This window comes from Danio aesculapii, chromosome 2 (genome assembly GCF_903798145.1).
Source record: "Danio aesculapii chromosome 2, fDanAes4.1, whole genome shotgun sequence".
NCBI lineage: Eukaryota > Metazoa > Chordata > Actinopteri > Cypriniformes > Danionidae > Danio > Danio aesculapii.
Genome location: NC_079436.1, coordinates 7,627,106 through 7,649,605, shown reverse-complemented (window position 1 = coordinate 7,649,605; position 22,500 = coordinate 7,627,106). Strand labels below are relative to the sequence as shown.

The 22,500-nt window shown below is 36.0% G+C and overlaps 2 protein-coding genes across 2 annotated transcripts in view; both read left to right on the top strand.

Moving 5' to 3' along the window:
- The window catches only part of dipk2aa (divergent protein kinase domain 2Aa), a 419,818-nt gene that overhangs the window by 275,926 nt on the left and 121,392 nt on the right, over window positions 1–22,500 (top strand). The gene's annotated exons all lie outside the window — the stretch shown is intronic.
- LOC130240406 (ephrin type-B receptor 3) overlaps window positions 1–22,500 on the top strand; it is a 98,348-nt gene that overhangs the window by 8,950 nt on the left and 66,898 nt on the right. Inside the window, exons 2-4 of the mRNA XM_056471895.1 lie at window positions 101–165; window positions 12,026–12,310; window positions 20,000–20,387. Coding sequence (XP_056327870.1) covers window positions 101–165; window positions 12,026–12,310; window positions 20,000–20,387 — 738 coding nt within the window. The remainder of the gene's footprint in view (window positions 1–100; window positions 166–12,025; window positions 12,311–19,999; window positions 20,388–22,500) is intronic.

Here is a 22,500-nt window from a genome sequence, read left to right as displayed (position 1 = left end):
CTGAGCAAATTACGGTTTTTAACGCGACGATGCTCTGTTGTGTGTTTTGGAAGGGAGGTTTTCGCTGTTTTCTGAGCCTCATTGATTGCTTGTTTTGCAGAGACTCTTATGGACAGCAGGTGGGCTACTACAGAGCTGGCGTGGACCACCTATCCTGAAAGCGGGGTGAGTTTTGGGGCATTTTCTTGTTTCTGTCCTAATAAAAAGAGCATTTTAATCAACACAAGCACTATAGGGATGCAGAAAATTGGAAAAAAAATACGATCTTCTGTTTTTCTGCAATATACATAAAGTTAAAGTCTGAATTATTCGCCCTCTTGTGAATTTTTGTTTCTTTTTCTAATGTTTCCCAAATGTTCTTAACAGAGCAAGGAATTATTCACAGTATCTCCTATAACACTGCTTTCTTTTGGAGAACGACTTCTTTGTTTCATTTCGGCAAGATTAAAAGCAGTTTTTAATTTTTTAAGAACCATTTGAGGTCAATATTATTAGCCCCCTTAAGCGATATTGCATTTAAATGTCTACAGAACAAACCATACACTGACTTGCATAATTACTCTAACTTCCCTTATTAACCTAGCAAACCTTTAAAGGGCACTTTAAGCAGAATACTAGTGTAATTAGTTAATAAAACTGTTAAGAAATGTGTTGAAAGTTTTTTTTTTTCCGTTAAACAGAAATTGGGGAAAAAATTATACAGGAGAGCTAATAATTCTGACTGCAAGTGTATATTGCAATATGAACATAATTTCACAGGACGACTTAAGTAAATCTGTTCAGAAAGAATTTTTAACTTTACATTGACTGGGATGATTTTGCAGGCAAGTGCAAAAAAAAAAAAAACTAAGGCATAAAAACAATAGAATAAAATGTAAAATAAAATTGTAGTAAAATAAAAATAAAATATAGTAATATAAGTATATGTTTCCCAAATAGTGTTTAACAGTGTCCTTTTAATCTATATATTTTTGACAGTACATAAAATATTATTTACTGTCATCATGGCAAAGATAAATTAAATCAATTATTAGAAATGAGTTAATAAAACTATTATGTTTAGAAATGTGTTGAAAAAAAATCTTCTCTCTGTTAAACAGAAATTGGGGGGAAAATAAATAATAAAAAATCAGGGCTAATAATTCAGGGGGGCTAATAATTCTGACTTCAACTGTATATAAATATACAGTTTATTCAATGAAGATATATATATATATATATATATATATATATATATATATATATATATATATATATATATATATATATATATATATATATATATATATATATATATATATATATATATACAGTTGAAGTCAGAATTATTAGCCCCCCTTTTAATTATTATTATTTTTTTTAATATTTCCCAAATGATATTTAACAGAGCAAGGAAATTTTCACAGTATGTCTGATAATATTTTTTCTTCTAGAGAAAGTCTTATTTGCTTTATTTCGGTTAGAAAAAAGTAGTTTTACATTTTTTATGAACCATTTTAAGGTCAAAATTATTAGCCCCTTTTAGCAATTTTTTTCCTACTGTCTACAGAACAAACCATCATTATACAATAACTTGCCTAATTACCCTAACCTGCCTAGTTAACCTAATTAACCTAGTTAAGCCTTTAGATGTCACTTTAAGCTGTTTAGAAGTGTCTTGGAAAATATCAAGTAAAATATTATTTACTGTCATCATGGCAAAGATAAAATAAATCAGTTATTAGAAATGAGTTATTAAAACTATTATGTTTAGAAATGTGCTGAAAAAGTCTTCTCTACGTTAAACATTGAATTGGGGAAAAATAAACAGGGGGCTATTAATTCTGACTTCAACTGTATATATAATTATATAGTTAATTATATAGTTGAAGTCAGAATTAGATTTCACGTGAATTTAAACCATTTAGGCACAACAAATGACAAACTTTGCCACAATAACAAATACTAATTGTGTTTAGTTAATCATGCATTGAACATTATGTTTATAAAAAATTCTACATTCTTTAAGTATATATATTTTTTGTCCACTTCAATGGACATCGGGTCAAAACAGTTGTACTTCCCGAACATTATACCAACATAAAATACAAAAAGAAACATGCATGATTGTTGGTATAATCTTGAACTTTATTTTCAAAATCACAAACATTAGGATTGTAACATTTTTACTTTAATTTTAATGTTTTGTTCTTCCTTATCACTTCACATAATGTCCACATCTTTATTTCCATCTGCTAATATATGCTCAGGAACTTCAAGATCTGTATACTCTGCATATTAAATAGTTTCAGCAATGAATAAGTACATCGATATAGTTTTTTTATATACTCAAGCGTTACTGGAGATTTAATTTCAGTAACTGATTTTGAACCCATTGTACATCCTAATGGACAGACATATTTGAAAAAATCCAATGTTACAAAAGATTTTAAACTTTAATTAGTAAGTGTAATCCCTCTTTTTGACATGCAAGCTTTGAAATATTGGCAAACAAATCAATAAATCAATAAATGTCTGTGTCTGGAGTGAAGTGATGCCATGCTGCTTTTCAGTGTATAGGGGATTTTTTCAAATTACAACTTGCCGAGCCTTACAGCCATTTGATTGGAGAACAATCGTCCACTCTCATAGACTGCAGGCTTTAAATGAGATGAAATGCCCAGGAAACACAAAAAACATGGGCTGACATGTGATGTCCATTGTAATGGACACAGGGTCTGAAGGTGTGTTAAAGTAACTTAAAAACAGTTGTTGTAATTGCTTTTTGTCAAATCACATTTTTTTACAGTGCAACACAATCTCATGCCAATTTTAATCCTTTTGATTTAACTTTGATTTTGCCTAATTCATAATAATTTGTACAGTCTGATAAATTTTAGTACATTTTAGATTTACTGATGTTAATAACTGATGGTTGGGTTTAGGTTTGGGGAAGGAGTAGATGCTAATAACTGATGGTTGGGTTTAGGTTTGGGGAAGGAGTAGATGCTAATAACTGATGGTTGGGTTTAGGTTTGGGGAAGGAGTAGATGCTAATAACTGATGGTTGGGTTTAGGTTTGGGGAAGGAGTAGATGCTAATAACTATGATGATTGGGTTTAGGTTTGGGGAAGGAGTAGATGCTAATAACTGATGATTGGGTTTAGGTTTGGGGAAGGAGTAGATGCTAATAACTATGATGGTTGGGTTTAGGTTTGGGAAAGGAGTAGATGCTAATAACTATGATGGGTGGTTTAGATTTGCGAAAGGTGTAGACGTTAATAACTGATGGTTGGGTTTAGGGTTGGGTTAGGTGTAGATGTTAATAACTATGATGGTTGGGTTTAGGTTTGGGGAAGGTGTAGACGTTAATAACTGATGGTTGGGTTTAGGTTTGGGGAAGGTGTAGACATTAATAATTATGATGGGTGGGTTTAGGTTTGCGAAAGGTGTAGACGTTCATAACTGATGTTTGGGTTTAGGGTTGGGTTAGGTGTAGATGTTAATAACTGATGTTTGCGTTTAGGTTTGGAGAAGGTGTAGACGTTAATAACTATGATGGTTGGGTTTAGGTTTGGGGAAGGAGTAGATGCTAATAACTATGATGGGTGGGTTTAGATTTGCGAAAGGTGTAGACGTTAATAACTGATGGTTGGGTTTAGTGTTGGAGACAGTGTAGATGTTAATAACTGATGGTTGAGTTTAGGTTTGGGGTTGGTATGAATGTTAATAACAGTGATGGTTAGGTTTAGGTGTGGAGTAGGTTTAGATGTTAATAACTAATGTATAGTGCCATCTTGCAGACAACATAATTTTGACATATAGGTCTCCATAATTTCAAGTTATGCCTCTAACGTACTACAAGTTACTCCCCTTTCATGTTACACCCCTGTCTGTGCATGAGTGGTCAATTTAGAGGTGAGGCTTTAGGGTCACATCTCCATTTAAAAAACGTACATTAACTTTCGAATTAAATTGTATGAATTAGTCACATTTCTGACAATACGTAAAGTAGGTACATTTCCTTGTGCGATCGGGCTGAACTATCCCTTTAATGAGCAAGACAAATAAAATGAGATAGACTCTCAAGAGTAGCAGTTTATTTTACACATGTGACTAGTAAAGAAATTAACCAGCGACTCTGACCTTAAGCCTCACACACATACCATCCAAATCCACTTGCTCCCGTACTATGATTTGTCTTTGGAATGTGCATGCGAAGTCAGTCAATGGAAATGATGGGTTGCCATGGCAACAATCTTAAGCAGCTCAGCCCCATTCCGCAGGCTGGTGCTCGATGTCTGGCATCTCAAAAGCCATGCATCATCATAAGTAATGTGTTCCTTCACACCTGGAGATAAACACATGCTACCTCTCGCTGCGATGCCTCTTAATTGTGTTGTGAGAAGTTCAGGAAACCCAAATGTCACCTTTGATAAAGCATTTCTATTTACCCTAACCACCGACATGAATTTAATTGAGCATTTGAGTCGTTCATTATTCCTGCTTCCATTTAGTGCTGCTTCGGGGCTCAACTTAAAGCTGTCATCGGAGTAACAATCAGCGATATTTAGAGTTCGTCTGATTAGGAATTTCCAGACACTATTTGTTGGTCAGTACTGACTTTGAAAATGGGACAGAAATGTAATATAAAATAAACAGCAATAGCTTGAATCTGACCTTAAAATGTCTAATATGATTTTTTTTTCTGTTTCTACTTCTATTCGATGTTAAATTTTACATAAAAGCTATTATTTTTCTAGTATTTTCAAAGAAACAATATAATAATAATAATAATAATAATAATAATAATAATAATAATAAATAATAAAAATTAATGTAATAATAATAGTATAATGTTTTCTTATTATGATATGACCAACACAATATTTTATGGCACAAAATATGAATATTAGTTATTTAAATTGGTAATAACTATTTAATTATTAAATTGATAACAATAGTCATGCTATAAAATGCTTTAATATTTGTATAAATTAATAGATTAAACAGAAATTACCAAATTTATTTGCGGTTTTTAAACATTTATCTGTTTCTTTCTTCGATTGAACACAAAAGAAGATACCTTGAGGAATGTTGGTTGCTAACTTAGCTTCTAAGTTAAGTTTTACATATTTAAAAATATTAAATATTATGTAATAAAATTTAGAAGGTTTAGAACAAAGTGATATTTAGGGTTTGTCTGATTAGGAATTACAAGACACTATTTGTTGGTCCATACTGAGTTTGAAAATAGGACAGAAATCTAATGTAAAATAAACAGCAAATGCCCAAAATATGCAACTCAACACAAAAATTGTCAGTTTATATCATCATAGAAAATAATGTTTTCCTAAAACCTTGAATGTATGTGTGTGTGTGTGCGTGTGTGCGTGCATGCGTGCGTGTGTGTGTATATACATTTTAATATTTATTTCAAAATCAAGAATATTTAGGTATTACAAAAGGCATGATTGAATATTGTTTAATAGTTTTTAGAATAATTGGCATTCTACAGCTTGAATCTTGCAATATTATTAATAAGCAATAAATAGCTAATATGATTTTACATAAAATAAATGATTTTTCTAGTATTTTCTAGGAAACAATATAATAATAATAGTACAATGTTTTCTTTTTTATTATTATTATTACGATATGAAGACAGCTGGCGGTTCATTCCGCTGTGGCGACTCCTGATAAATAAGGGACTAAGCTGAAGAAAAAGGAATTAATTGATGAAGACAGTTGTACCAACATGACATTTTATGGCCTAAAATATCAATATTGGTTATTTAAATTAGTATCATTAATAAATTAATAATATTAGTCATTTATTGAAATGTTTTATTTTTGTATGAATTTATCAATTAGATAGTTCACCCAAAAATAAAAATGACCTCATTTATTCTCCCTCATGTGGTTTTAAATCTTTTATGAGTCTCTTTCTTCTGTTGAACACAAAAGAAGATATTTTGAAGAATGCTGATTGCTGTAACTCATTGACTACCGTAGTAGGGTAAAAAATTTGTATGGAAGTAAATGTGTTTCAGCTACCAACATTCTTCAAAATATCTTCTTTTGTATCAAACAGAATAAAGAAACCCATAATGGTTTAAAACCAGAATTAATTTTAATCTTTTTTTTTAGTTTAATACAAAAGAAGATATTTTGAAGAATGCTTATTGCTGATTCAGCTACCAACATTCTTCAAATATCTTCTTTTGTATCAAACAGAATAAAGAAACATATAATGGTTTAAAAACAGAATTAATTGTAATCTTTTTTTTCAATTTAACACAAAAGAAGATATTTTGAAGAATGCTGATTGCTGATTCAGCTACCAACATTCTTCAAAATATCTTCTTTTGTATAAAACAGAATAAAGAAACCCATAATGGTTTAAAACCAGAATTAATTGTAATCTTTTTTTCAGTTTAATACAAAAGAAGATAGTTTGAAGAATGCTGGTTGCTGGCACCGGTTGACGTCCATAGTAGTCAATGAGTTCCAACTACCAACATTTTCTATTTCATCTTTTGTGTTCAACAAAAGAAAGACCCTCAAAAAGTTTTTTTGGGGTGAAATCTCCCTGTTAATAATAATAATAATAATAATAATAATAATAATAATAATAATAATAATAAAAGCATTATTCATTGTTCCATACAATTATACACAAAAAGATTGTCCACTGATGAAATTTCACTGTGGGTGAGACTTGCTTAGCGTAGCATTACATAAATTAAAATCAAGCGATTGACAGTCCTGTCAAGGCCACAGCTGATTGGGACAAAATTCAGGCAAACAGTATAGCTAGTGGCAGTCTAGCAGTTAATAAATAAATAAAACGGCATGTTTCTTGCAGAAGAACATTGTAGTTCTCTGTAGGTATGGATATGATGAGTCACACACGTACTGGGCGACTTCGCAGCAGGGATCGACTCCACACATCTTAAAAACTCAGAATATAAACACTTTTTATAGACTCGCTACAGTGATTCAGGATAAAACAAACACCAGGTTTGGAAGACGTGCTAGCTCATAAAATACATTGTGTGTTGTGTTATTTACAAAAAGAAATACCACAGTTTTAAAGGGATAGCACACCCAAAAATTTAAATTACCTAATTCATTGTTTCTCATACAATTGCTTACTGCAAAAGGAGATATTTTGAAGTAGGGCTGTGCAGTTAATCGAAATTCAGTTTCGATTTCAACTTTCAATGATTATGAAAAAACAATAATCGAAATAAAATGATTATTGAGTCATATCCCACCCCCTTTCCAGCAGTATGCATTTGTTTTACTGCAAAGCTCAGTTTCACTTGAAAATTAGTGAAAGCATGTTGTGTATTGTGACTTTTGATGCAATGGAACACGCTTCATTTATTGATGTGTAAAAGTGTGAAAGAATGCTGTTGTGTGTATTCGCTGAGCCTCTGAGTCGAGCAGAAAGCACACAGCAGGCTCAGGACGTGAACGTGATGTCAGATTGACGTTGTACCTAAACGTCATGGGGACTTTATATTTTGTTTGGAAATGAAAATTGGGTTGACGTCAGAACCTATGTCCAACGTCCAACCTAAAATCAACCAAATATCATTGTCTAATGATGTTACAACTTGACGTTGTGTGGACGTTACCAATATGACGGATTTTGGTTGTCCTACCTGACGAATAAATATCAGTATTTGACGTCAATATGACGTTGGTTTAAGATGTTGGCTCGACATTAGATTTTAGACACTTTTCAACACAACCTAAAATATCCAACTAAATATCAACGTCTAATGATGTTACAGCTTGACGTTGTATGGACGTTAACACTATGATGTCTATCAGACATATGAATGTCAGTATTTGACGTAAATATGTTGGTTGTTGGCTTGACGTTAGATTTGGGTCACTTTCCAACACAACTTAAAATCAACCAAATATTAATGTCATTTGATGTCATTATTAGACGTCAAAATAACGTTGTCCTTAGACGCTGGCTAGACATCACGACCTAAATCTAACCTAATATTAATGTCTTTTGATACTGTTTGCTTGCTGAGCACACACCTTGTAGTCATCTTAGGCCCCGTTTACACTAATACGTTTTAGATTTAAATGAGAACGATCCGCGTTCACACAAACGTTTCACCTAGCGTTTCTGAACAACTCTCCGTCTACATTACACCACTGCAAACGCACATTACGTGACCACATACACACACGCTCTGGCATGCACTGCAGCATGCTTTGAGCTCATCTATTCAAATGAGAGCTATGCACGTCGGACTGTTTATCAAGTATGTACCGCTGGATCTAATCTCACTATATTTGTTAAACGTGATCTTTAATTCATCTTGTTATCTACGTATAACGACATATTCCCCGACTTTGGTCTTTTGAGTCTATTACTTGTTCTCAGGTAACGTGTTTTGGCTGAGAGCAAACATAAGTTAATAGTTACCACACACACTGATTCTGCACATTTGACTGATGGTTGACCTTTATTTCCTATAATGTATAAACTTACTGTACGTTATACTTTATTATGGCCGTTATTGATTGTTAAAAATGATATTCAGGGAAAGAGATGGTATGTTTCATATTTTCAATGAAAATGAAAGGAGGCAGTAATGTTATAGGCTCAGTTTTGTTATAAATATGGATGAAGATGACGATCATATAAATATGCAGCTACACGACGCCTCAACATTTTTGGTGTCTTTTAAGTTGCTGTATTAAAATAATAATAGGCAGTTCCTTATATAATGGTTTCATTTTATTGTTAAGATAGTGAAACAACATAGCCAGGGTGAAGTGAATGAGGTTATAAAGTACCCAACTTGTCCTTGGGAGTTTGTTTTCCTTATCAAACTTGTGAAGTCTGAACTCACAAGGAGAGAATGCAGGACTGAACTGTGTGTAGGCTACTTAATATTGAGGAAAATCCCTAATCAGACAGGCAAATGTCTGCAGCCACGCCTCCGTTTTCAGATGTCTCTGTTTCCCCCCATCTACACTGAAACGGAGCAGCAGCGTTTTAGAATGAAAACAGCCTCTTCAGCGTTTTCAAAATGCTCCGATTTTGGCACTCAAAAACTCCGGCGTAGTGTGGACGGATAGCGTAACCATAGCAAAACTTACGCGTTTTAAAACTAAAACTTGTTAATGTAAACAGGGCCTTAAAGTGAGCTCCTTTGGGCTCATTTCCGTCTTTCGGATGAGACGTTAAAGCGAGTTTATGACTCATTAAAATGCTATTTGCCCATCGTCTTTGTGCGTTTATGATGTTTATATTCATAAAAGGTCAGTTAAGTTAGCGTTAACTTGCATGAATTCAATGTTTTAATATTTTAAATTGTCACTCTGTAATTAAATAAGCATTATCTAAAACTTAAATGATTGTAATGTTCTTTCATTGCTAACTTTCATTAAAAGATATTACAAATTTAACATTAACTTCAAGTTAAACACAATAATAGTATATTCTGACATAAGTTTTTATTTTTTAAATAATTATTTTTTCAGGGTTTTCATCTTTATTAGATAGGACAGTAGAGAGTATTGACAGGAAAGCATAGTGAGCAGAGAGAGGGGAAGGATTGGCATAGGACTGCGAGGCAGGAATTGAACTCGGGTTACCGTGAGCATTGGAGTGCATGTGTCGACACACTACCCACTAAACCACTGGTGCCGACCTGACATAAGTTTTCGATAAGACTTCAAACAATGACAATTTTTGCCGGTGAATTGAAGTTATGCGCCCTGTATGGAACACTATTTTAATTGTGTACGAAACCCTGTTAATACCTTTCATCTTCTGTACACATGCGAAGGCGAAACTTTTCCTCTCTTTTCTCAAAAACTACTGGTCCAAAAAACATCAATCAAATTTGGATTCACCCAGAGAATGATCACACAAACATGCTTATCTGGCTTTCAATGACGGAGGAGTGTTTGTTTGAGTGTGCGGAGTGTGCGGAAGAGCTGAAAGTGTACAGAACATGGTTAGTCTATGTTAGCTGCTGCTGGAGAATGCACTCGCATCATTTGTGCACGGCCTGCGCAACATGTGCATCTCGCTACAATGGGCACATCGTGCAAGTTGCGTGCCTCCATTGGAAATGACAAACTTACTTCCTAAGCTTATTGGCACTGCTTCTAAGGCGCGCGCTCAGCAGCCACATTTTAATAAAATTACAGCCTTCATACTGAAATCTCATACCAAATGACAATAGTGTTCGGTCAATAAATATCGATACCGAATTTATCCCCAGCCCTAATAGATGCACCTATCTACCTTATTTCAAGGGGAAGACTATATACAGTTGAAGTCAGAATTATTAGCCCCCTTTGAATTTTTTCTCTTTTTTTAAATATTTCCCAAATGATGTTTAACAGAGCAAGGACATTTTCTAAGTATGTCGGATCATTTTTTTTCTTTTGGAGAAAGTCTTATTTGTTTTATTTCGGCTAGAATAAAAGCAGTTTTTTAATTTTTTAAAATCCATTTTAAGGTAAAAACTATTCAAGCAAATTTTTTTGATAGTCTGCAAAACAAACCATCATTATACAATAACTTGCCTAATTACCCTAACCTGCTTAGTTAACCTAATTAACCTAGTTAAGCCTTTAAATGTCACTTTATGAAGTGTCTTGAAAAATATCTAGTCAAATATTATTTACTGTCATCATGGCAAAGATAAAATAAATCAGTTATTAGAAATGAGTTATTAAAACTATTATGTTTAGAAAAACTATTATGTTTAGAAAAAATCTTCTCTCCGATAAATAGAAATTGGGGGAAAAAATAAACAGGGGGGCTAATTATTATGACTTCGACTGTATATATAGTTTTTAGATCTGTTCTCCAAAACTTTTTGGACATATGGCCCACTGATAATCGTTTTAATCAACCGTGAATACAATTCTGACCAAAATAATCGTGATTATGATTTTTCCCATAATCGAGCAGCCCTATTTTGAAGAATGCTGGTTGCTGGCACTCTTTTAGTTTCATAGTAGGAACAAAAAATACAATGATAGTCAATGTATGTGAGCAACCAGCATTTTTTAAGTGAATTTTATTTATAAACTAATTTCGAGAGGATCACATGCTTATGATTGCTAGCAGCTGGACCCGCATTATCCAATTCACAATGCACCAATCAGACGATTCCTAAGCTGCTACAAATACCCTTGGTTACGCATCCCTGCTATCTTCGTTTTGAAGAATCCCCCCTTCCACCCCTACTCCTCCTCCTTCCTAGATGGGTGGCACGGTGGCTCAGTGCTTAGCACTGTTGCCTCACAGCAAAAACGTCTCTGGTTCCAGGCTTTACCAAACCAGCAGACGTTTCTGTGCGGAGTTTGCACATTCTTCCCGTGCTCACGTGGGTTTCCCCCGGGTTCCCCGGTTTCCTCCCACTGACCAAAAACATGCGTCCGAAGTTGGATCTAAATCAACATCATAGACTAGCTCCTACCTAGTACTTATCTCTTTAAAGAGCAACCTCTATCTGCTCTACAGCCACCATGACAGGGGAGTTCTCGAGTTCTACCTGAGCTCAAACTCCCCTCTCGCCTTGATCTTATGAGCTCAGGGCTCTCTCCTGGGACAGCAATCCAAATTAGCTTATATTCAATCATCAGCTAAGTGTGAACTCTTGAAAACATCTTCTTCAGAAGAAAGAAACTAAAATAGGTTTTTAAACAAGTGAACATACAATTATTTTAGTGTGAACTATCCCCTTTAAACTTCATGTCTGGCTTTAATACATTGCACCTGCTTACACCATGTCACACTCAATAGAAACTATACAATGAAAGATTTCTATATACTAAATGCGATGAAGGTCACATGTTTTACTTGGCTTCACTTGTGCTAGTTTTATCAGAAAGAAGTGCTGCAGTAGAACCTTATGATACACAACACTCTCTTTACACCATTCCAGAGCTCTTATATAATCTGCTGCCATTTTTCAATTGGACATTTAATTCCGAGAAAGTTGATTGTGCAATCAGTGACAGTATTTTATGTCCTTCTCAGTGGGAGGAAGTAAGCGGATATGATGACCACTTGAGCCCCATCAGGACTTACCAGGTCTGTAACGTGCTGGAGCCCAATCAGAACAACTGGCTCCGGACAGACTTCATCCCCCGTCGAGGAGTCCTCAGAGTCTACGTGGAGCTCAAGTTCTCCGTGCGGGACTGTGGCAGTATTCCCAACATCCCCGGTTCCTGTAAAGAGACCTTTAATCTGTTCTACTATGAGTCAGACGGAGACATGGCCACGGCAAGCAGCCCACCGTGGAGGGAGAATCCTTATGTAAAGGTCAGCCACAATAATCACTTGGTTTAATTTAGACTTTGCATAATGATACATTTTTACAATGTTTTGCTGAATAGAGGTATATTTTTAAAGAGAAAATAAAAATTCTGTCATTGTTTAAGTACTCTTATGTTGTCAGAAATGTATGTCTTTGTATATTGATGCGTTTTTAAAATGCTTTGCTGAATGGAGGTATATTTTTTAAAGAGAAAATGAAAATTCTGTCATCATTTAGCCTACTTACTCATATGTTGTCAGAAACTTATATGACTTTGCATAATGATACATTTTTACAATGTTTTGCTGAATGGAGGTATGGTTTAAACACAAAAATTGTGTGTCAGTGGTGGTTTTCCAACACAGGCTTATTCTGAAAACGCAGCCCTATATAGGTTTCAGGAGATCGCGAATGATGTAGCCAGAGCTACATAAGGCTACATTTCGTCTTTTCGTGCTTACTAGCTAAAGGCTTACCTGCATGTGGACGGCTTTTCCGATGTTACCACTTTGTCCACACATACGTTGGCGGACTTGAGATGCAGAGCAGAGGTGACTGCGACGATGTGGTTCGAGTCTGGTGAAGAACGGTTCCAGAAAGGGGGTAAGACAAAAACAAACGGCAAAAAATAAGCAAGTAAATAACAAGCCGAGAATGTGGTAAAATCTGAAAAAGTGGTAAAAATCAGGCGAGAGCTTTTCTTTTTGTGAATTGCTTTTTAAAACAGTGCTGTTGGGGTTAGGGAAGTGGGTGTGCGGGTCAATAGGTGCTTTTAAAAATATTTTTAGGGCTGGGCGCCGATGCAGTGGCGCAGTAGGTAGTGCTGTCGCCTCACAGCAAGGTCGCTGGTTCGAGCCTTGGCTGGGTCAGTTGTCATTTCTGTGTGGAGTTTGCATGTTCTCCATGGGTTTCCTCTGGGTGCTCCGGTTTCCACCACAGTCCAAAGACATGCGGTACAGGTGAACTGGGTAGGCTAAATTGTCCGTAGTGTACGAGTGTAAATGAGTGTGTATGGATGTTTCCCAGAGATGGGTTGCAGCTGGAAGGTCATCCGCTGCGTAAAACATGTGCTGGATAAGTGGGCGGTTCATTCCGCTGTGGATTAATAAACAGACTAAGCCGAAAAGAAAATGAATGAATGAATTAGGGCTGGGAGTTTAATCAAAAATTAATCGAACATTAACACATTCAGATCCTATAATTGATCAAATTTTTCAAGGTCAATTTTTAAAATTACTTTCCCTACCGTGTGTGGAGTCTTGTGACGTCAATTTGTTAAGGCCAATTTATACTCTTATATATACTCTTATTTATACTCTTATATATTCTTATTATATTATTCTGATATTAATATTCTGACAAGCGCATGCATATGGTCTGCTGCAGCCTTCGCATACCTGCCCACCTCTCAAAAAACTACACATCACGACGCATAACGCAAGCTTTGTGATTAGTCGGTTTGGTAGCACTGACAAGGGTGGGCAATGTGTGTTTTAATTTCAGTTGTTCAGCGTTGATGTTCAATAAAGAATCATAGATAATAGATATTGTGGGTATTTTAAAAACAAGTAATGCATCCTACATTCAAAATCTCTCACTTGTAATATGTGTTTAACTTGTAATATGTTCTGTTTAACGGAGAGATTTCTTAAACACGTTTCTAAACAAAATAGTTTTAATAACTCATTTCTAATAACTGATTTATTTTATCTTTGCCATGATGACAGTAAATAATATTTAACCAGATATTTTTCAAGACACATCTATACAGCTTAAAGTGACATTTAAAGGCTTAACTAGGTTAATTAGGTTAACTAGGCAGGTTAGGGTAATTAGGCAAGTTACTGTATAATGATGGTTTGTTCTGTAGACAGTCGGAAAAAAATAGCTTAAAGGGGCTAATAATTTTACCTTAAAATGGTTCATAAAAAAATTAAAAACTGCTTAAATTCTAGCCAAAATTAAACAAATAAGACTTTCTCCAGAAATCATCATTTGGGAAATATTTAAAAAAGAAAAAAAATTCAAAGGGGGCTAATAATTCTGACTTCAAACTGTATTTACTCTCAAAGCTTGTCAGTGAACTATAAGAGCAAAAACATAAAATAATAAAATAAAAAAAATCGTTCATTAACCCTAATCGAGTTAAAATGTTCAATAAATCGAGATTTCGATTTTAGGCAAAATCGCCCAACCCTAATTATTGGTCGGGTTTAGAGAAGAAGGAGGGTGGGGGATAGGTCGGTTGGTCAGTCACTCACTCAGTCAGTCACTCAGTGGACCTCTGGTGGATTTACGTGAGAACAGGAGGCGTGCATGGCTCTCACGAGAGAAATTTGAGATCTAAAAAAGCATACACTGATGTATTCGCGAAAGCAAAAACTGCAAAAAAACGTAGCTCCTGGGTCGCATTTTGCTCTCTCCAGAAATGTATAAAGGGGTACATTATCAGAATGAGCCTGGGTTGCGGTTTTCTGAAGGGCTGCATGATTGTTTGAAATGAAATTGAGATCGTAATTCAGCAAAAGCCGCAATTCTCATGCACATCATGTCAGGGAAGCATGGCTCTGTGATCAGTAGTACAAACCTGAGAGCGCTCTCCTGCAGAAACTTAAAATACGCAGCAAAGACGATACACAGGAAATCAAACAAAGCACTGAAACAGAGCATTGAAACAGTGATGGACAGTATGGTTGTTTTTGGTAGTTGGTAGTATGGTAGTTCTTTCGAATAGTTTGTTTCAATAAACCGGTTAAAAAATAAATCACTGGTTCTTTAAAGATAGAATGCAATCATAATGACGGAAAAGATATTACCTCAGGCCACCTAAGCTGCAGCAATTGATAAATGATTAGGGCTAGCGATTGGTAAGTGAAGAGCAAGGGGGGTGCGGGAGGGTTGGCAAGCCAGATTCACGGAAATGTCCTGGTGCTCCCTATGGCCAGTCCGCCCTTACCTGCTATATTCAATGTAAAGCAGGGGTGCTCACACTTTTTCAAGTCAAAATGATCTACCTAATATAAAAATGTATTTGTACAATATTTATTTATGTACCCTGCTTGTTAAGTGAGCAATTTATTAAAAAAATGATCATTTTCTGGCCTTCGGATATTAGGCATGGATATATATATATCTTGCGATCAGGATTTTTGAAAGTACATCGCTTTGTTAGAGTTTGTTATTACTATTTGTTGGGTCTCCCCATACAGTTTGATAGAGCGCTTGGACCTGGAAGCCGCTTTGCTTGACGTCACACTTAACAAGCAGATAGCCTACAGTACAACTCTGTCCATATTTTTGTCATTACCTTACTCTGATTACTTTCACTGAATGGAATCAGCCAAGGAAGCATATAGTTCGGACAGTAGCTGCTGATAGCCAGCCTCAAGTAATCACACTACCAAATAATCATCAGTCATGGTGGAAGGATATTACGCAAATGCATGGTTACCCATGCATCAGAAAAGTCAGATATCTGGCTATCTTGTATGTCAATCAAGCGACAAATTTCAGTGAGGATATTTTTTAATGCCATGCAATCTAACCACGCTACCTTTGCGATCAACTGCTAGATCGCAAACGACGTATTGGGCACCCCTGATATACAGTATCTGTTCACTTCATTATTGTGTAAAACTAATTTGGCCTCAGAATCTTAACTGAAATTTTATAGCCTTCCTTCATCCCTCAAAATAACTTTTCTTCACTTCTGGTCACATGGATTGCCTTTTGGGAGGGGCTATCAAGGCATGTCTTATTTCTGCCCTGTTTTTGTTCATTTGTCAATCGTTTGACAAATCAAATCATTTAAAATCATGCATAGCCCTTCATTTTTTTTTTATGTCAGTGCTGTTTCAAGTGGATGAATATCACGATTAGTGTTGGGGAAAGTTTTGTAAGTAATGTATTAAAATATTGAGTTACTCCCCAAAACAGTAACTAGTTACATTACTTTTGAGTTACTTTTCCATACCTGCCTGAGGCTTGATCTCTTGCAGAATTTGCAGGGTATTTTTCTTTTTCTTTTTTTTTTAAGCTCTGCATTTAATGACACACTGTATAAGCTTGGCAACGTGGTTGCGCAGTGGGTAGCACGTTCGCCTCACGGCAAGAGTCTCGGCTGGGTCAGTTGTTGTTTCTGTGTGGAGTTTGCATGTTCTCCCCATGTTCGTGTGGGTTTACTCTGGGTTTCTCCCACAGTCCAAAGATATGCCGTATAGATGAATTGGGTAGGCTAAATTGTCCGTAGTGTATGAGTGTGTATGGATGTTTCCCAGTGATGGGTTGCAGCTGGAAGGGCATCCGCTGCATAAAACAAGTGCTGGATAAGTTGGCGGTTCAACTCCAGATTAATAGAGGCACTAAGCCGAAAATAAAATGAATGAATGACTGTATAAGCTACACCTTCATTTACCTAAAAAATATATATTAAATTAAAATTAGAGTAATGTTACCTTCTGAAAACTTCCTGTTACCTTCTGAAAACTTCCATTCCGTGTATACAGCTCAATTAAAGTTTCGAGCAATGTGTTTGCATTTGTGTTTTTGTCTTAATAGTTCAGTAAAATCACTGTCAATTGAGACAATCCCCTTTTCTGCCATGTGTTCAAAATAGTGAGAATACTTCCATCACAGACATGTAAGGCTCTGCCATCTTGGTTTTTGTCTGTTCCCGCGGAAACATTTTCTCATTGAGTGTGATTCAACGTGAATACACTCATTTTAACTCAGCAAACTATTTTTTAAAAGCGAACTAATTCATCTAAAAAGTAACTCAAGTTACATTTTTTGAAAAGTAACTGATTTATTCATTCATTTTCTTTTCGACTTAGTCACTTTATTAATCTGGTGTCGCCACAGCGGAATGAACCACCAACTTATCAGCACATTTTTACACAGCGGATGCCCTTCCAGCCGCAACCCATCACTGGGAAACATCCATACACTACAGACAATTTAGCTTACCCAATTCACCTGTACCACATGTCTTTGGACTTGTGGGGGAAACCGGAGCAAACATGGGGAGAACATACAAACTCCACACAGAAATGCCAACTGACCTTGCCAAAGCTTGAATCAGTGACCTTCTTGCTGTGAGGCAACAGCACTACCTACTGCGCCACTGCGTCGCCTTAAAAAGTAACTCAATTATTACATAATTTTTAAAAGTAATGTGTTACATAATATTATTATGTAACTCGCATTACTTGTAATGTGTTACCCCCAACACTGGTCACAACATAGGAAAAAATCTTAAAACTTCTGTTTCATGGTGACTTTAACACTACAATGTTAGGCATTAAAGGGCATTACAAAGGGCATTACACTGAACGAGCTCTTGGGTTTGAAGCATTATTTCTCCACGTTAAGTATAATGTTAAGTATGTTAACATCTCCATGGATTATCTTAAAGATATCATATCATAAAGCCTCTTACAGTCTTTTAATAATTCTGATAAAACCACAACTGCATACTAAAACTTTTCTTATATCTCAGACAAGTTAGACAAGTCAGGATACTTTTCCTGACAAATTTATATTTGGAGGTATGGATTATAATGGATTATTAGCACATACAACTGTTCTGCTTTAACCTTTAACCTGCTTTAAATGATTAAATTGGGGTGTATTATAATGTCTTGGTGATAGATCCAAGAATGCCTTTGCTGTAGCTTGCAGTGTAGAATGTCTGTCCTTCTGCAATGAGGTCTGTAATGCTCGAACTTTAGGGGTTGGTAGGCTGAAATGAGAGGGGACGACAGAAGGTATTTGAACTTATAAAAAGTGAGGGAGCGGTGTGAGCAGTTTGAGCATACTTACCGAGCTGTATGCCATGTGCATATGTACCTTGTCTAATAGAAGAATGACAGTGGTTGGACCAGATAGTCCGCTGATCGCATCTCGCCTACGTTGCCTATTGCCAGGGGTGCCTCTAGGGTGGGAAAAGTTATGACCACAACCCCTTCCCCCTATCGCTGAGCCTGTTTATAATAGTTTTATTTATTTTGAGGGCCAAAAGGGCATCAATGCGTGGTTGTCAAATGGACGTCAAGGTTTTATCATCAAATCAGTTGACATTTTTGATGTGTTTTTTGACATGTTTTTGATGACAACTTGATATCTTTTGACTTTAAGGTGTCCACTGGGTACTGTGTTTCATTTAGACGAGCCCATCTCTATATCTATATATATATATATACATATATAGAAGCTGGAACTCCGGAGACTATAAAACTTCCTGCTTTGAATGTGACTTCTGCGTGATCTCCAATTCGTACATAAATATGCAAGCAAACTTTTTATTTTAATGCCTCCAAAATTTCTGAACGACTTGCATGAGTAAATGGTTTAAGATTCTGACATTTGATAACCTTGGATAAATATCATAGTATTGTGATTACTGCACTAAAATATGTTCTGTTTAAATATCTGCATGAAAAACAACTTTTTTTTCCCCATTGAACACAATATTCTTCATTTTAAGAAACGTTTAAAATATTTTGGAACAGTAAACATGTCAGGCTAAATAATTCAAATAAATCATTGACTTCTGCTCAGTGGCGGTTCTAGATCAGAGTTACTGAAGTCCATTTTTTTGCCATCCCATTCATTTAAAATAATGCTGTGATCTAAATCAAACCAAGGAGATTTTCACAGTATTTACCATAAAACACACATAATTCTTCTGGAGTCATAATAGGTCTTATTACTTACAGTTTATTTCTTGAATTAAAGCAGTTTTTAATTTTTAAAAAACTATTTTAAGTCAGTGTTATTAGCCTGGGGCAACCCGCTGGGGTCAGAGACCCTGCTGCTGGTGGCCAAGGGGCCCTCAAGAATGCAAGCCCAGGGAGAGTGCCTGACCCCTGAGGCAGCCGGCGGAGGTCAGAGACCCTGGAACTGGAGGGCAAGAGGCCCTCAGCAGCCCAAACTGCAACCCAGGGAGAATGGCTGGCCTCTGGGGCTCAAAGCATCCGCTGACTGCCTGGAGCTCAAACGCGCGCATACGCTGCAGCGCATGCCAGAGTGTGTGTGCGGTCACGTGATGTGTGTTTTCAGCGGTGTAGTGTGGACTAAGATCTTTTCAGAAATGCTAGGTGAAATGCCAGTGTGGACGTGGATTGTTTTCGTTCTAAAACGTTGTTTTAAAACTAAAGCGTATTAGTGTAAACGGGGCCTAAGTGATTTGTTTTCTAAATGTTTCCTGAATTGTGGGTTGACCAGTTGGTTTTGATGTGGAGGGTCCTTTTTTTGCTGGAGATACTGTTGCCCTAAAAAATACATAAAATTTACACACAAAAACTTACATATATAACAACATTTGCACATTTAAAACCTTGACTTGTGCAAACCAGTTATCGTCCCATATCTAGTAAATGATGACAGAATTTGTCATGAGAAATAATGACAGAATACCTTTTAGGTCAGGGGTGCCCAAACTCGGTCCTGGAGGGCCGGTGTCCTGCAGATTTTTGCTCCCACTTGCCTCAACACACCTGCACGTATGTTTCTAGAAAGCCTAGTAAGAGCTTGATTAGCTAGCCGAGGTGTGTTTGATTGAGGTTGGAACTAATCTTAGCAGGACACCGGCCCTCCAGGACAGAGTTTGGGCACCCCTGTTCTAGGTGTATCCAGAGTGAAAAATGTTCCCAGTCTTATAGTCTTGAATATCCATACCTTCTGTATTATCTCAGGTGGACACCATTGCCCCAGATGAGAGCTTCTCATTGCTGGAATCAGGAATCGTCAACACCAAAGTACGGAGCTTCGGCCCTCTTTCCAAAGCTGGTTTCTACCTGGCCTTCCAGGACCTGGGCGCCTGCATGTCTCTGATCTCAGCCCGGGTCTTCTTTAAAAAGTGCTCCACCTCCATTGCCAACTTCGCTGTCTTCCCAGAGACGGCCACTGGCGCCGAGGCCACCTCTCTGGTCATCGCTGCCGGAGCTTGTGTGCCAAACGCAGCCGAGGAATCTGTCCCTCTAAAGCTGTACTGTAACGGAGATGGCGAATGGATGGTTCCAGTGGGAGCTTGCACCTGCATGCCGGGCTTTGAGCCGGCCAAGAAAGACACTCAGTGCCAGGGTAAGTGTTTGGCTTCTTAAAATCTGAGCAAAGCGGATTCTGTTTAAAGCTTTAAAGTGTTTGCTGGCAGATGCCACAATATGGATTATAAAATCTGTATGGAAGTGATGCAAAGGTTATGTGCAGGTCAGGGTGGTTTTATTATGCTTGTTTTATGTAGTCTCTGGGAGTGCTAACATCTTCATTGAGGTAAAGTTGATTTTATAGTCGCACATTCAGACTTTCTGCTTTAATAATATCATTTAAGAAAATAATTATTTGCCAATTTTAAATTGGCTATCAAAGTAAAACATTGTTCAGAGTCAAATAAATAGTGCTAGTGTTGTTTTGTAAGTCATACTTACTTGTGATTTCTGACCAAATATTTCAGTATTCCATGGTAAATAATATAGAGAGCATGTCATTGAACGAATGTACGAATATAAAACCAACTTTACCTCAGTAACTTAGTGGTTTTATTTGCCTCAGTGGTTTTAATTGCAATTTTACTACCTTTTCTTGTTAGGATTTTCTTAACTTCTAGAATAATTCATCAAAATAGGGTTATTTTAATGACTTTAATGATGCTTGCATTGTTTATATGAAACATACATATTTTTAAAGGCAACATTTTTAGCACTCCTGTACATTTTTTGTTCAGTTTCAAATATTTCCCAAGTGCTGTTTAACAGAGTTTTTTCAACACATTTAACTAATTTCACATAATAACATAATATTTAAATAATTTTTTCTTTGTCATGATGACAGTACGCAACCTGACAAAAGACTTGTCGCCTATCCAAGTTTTAGAAACAACAAATAATAACTTGACTTCTAGTTGTTTGTTTGGCATCAGAAGTGACCAAAATAAAATATGATCATGCCTTGATTTTTAATTAGGACAGTAAGGTCTGACTTTGCTTAGACAAAAGTCTTATCACCTAACAGTAATAATGTACAGTATTGAATATAAAGTCATGGTGCAGTGGAAAAAGCATTAAAATTGTTTATGACTCCCATGAGCTTGGAGGACTGCATCCATACATCTCTCCAATGACTCAAATAACTTATTAATAAAGACATCTGGAATGGCAAAGAAAACATTCTTGAAGGACTCTCAGAGTTCATCAAGATTCTTTGGACTCATATTTAATGCCTCCTCATTTATCTTACCCCAGACATACTCAGTAATGTTCATGTCTGGTAACTGGGTTGGCCAATTCTGGAGCACCATGACCTTCTTTGCTTTCAGGAACTTTGATGTGGAGGCTGAAGTATGAGAAGCTGTAGAATTTGCCCTCTCCTGTGGTTTGTAATGTAATGGTTGGCACAAATGTCTTGATACCTCAGGTTGTTGATGTTGCCATCCACTCTGCAGATCTCTTGCACACCCCCATACTGACTGTAACCCCAAACCATGATTTTTTCCTTCACCAAACTTGACTGATTTCTATGAGAATCTTGTGTCCATGCTGGTTCCAATAGGTCTTCTGCAGTATTTGTAATGATTGAGATGCAGCTCAACAGATGATTCATCAGAAAAATCGACCTTCCGCCACTTTTCCAAATGATCAACTTGAAGTCAAGTTATTAATCTCTGACTTTTGTCAGGTAGTGTACGTCATATTTTAGTTATTTTGAAAGATACTAGTATTCAGCTTAAAGTGCTATTTATAAGCTTTACTGGGTTAATTAGGCATGTTGATAGACAACAGTGTTTCCCATTGAAAATATAATTTCTTAAGGGTGCTAATATTATTGACCTTAACAATGATTTAAATTTCCTTTTATTACATCCAAACTAAAAGAAATAAGACTTTTTTTCTAGAAGACAAAATGATTCTAGGAAATACATTGAAAATATATTTGCTCTGGTAAACTAAATGTTTAAAAATTATGAAATTGGGGTATTAATTTTACCGTCAACTCAACATTAGCCTCAAATATATTTTCATTTAACATATTATACATTTATGTAAATTTGTAAAAGTTTATTATAATTTTAGGGGTGTTATATCATTATATTTGTATATCGAAAAGATACAGTAGGATGATACAGTTTGGGATATATCATGATGTACTACCCCGTAGTACACAATGAAGTCTGAATGTGTTCATGGCTTGTGAGGACAAC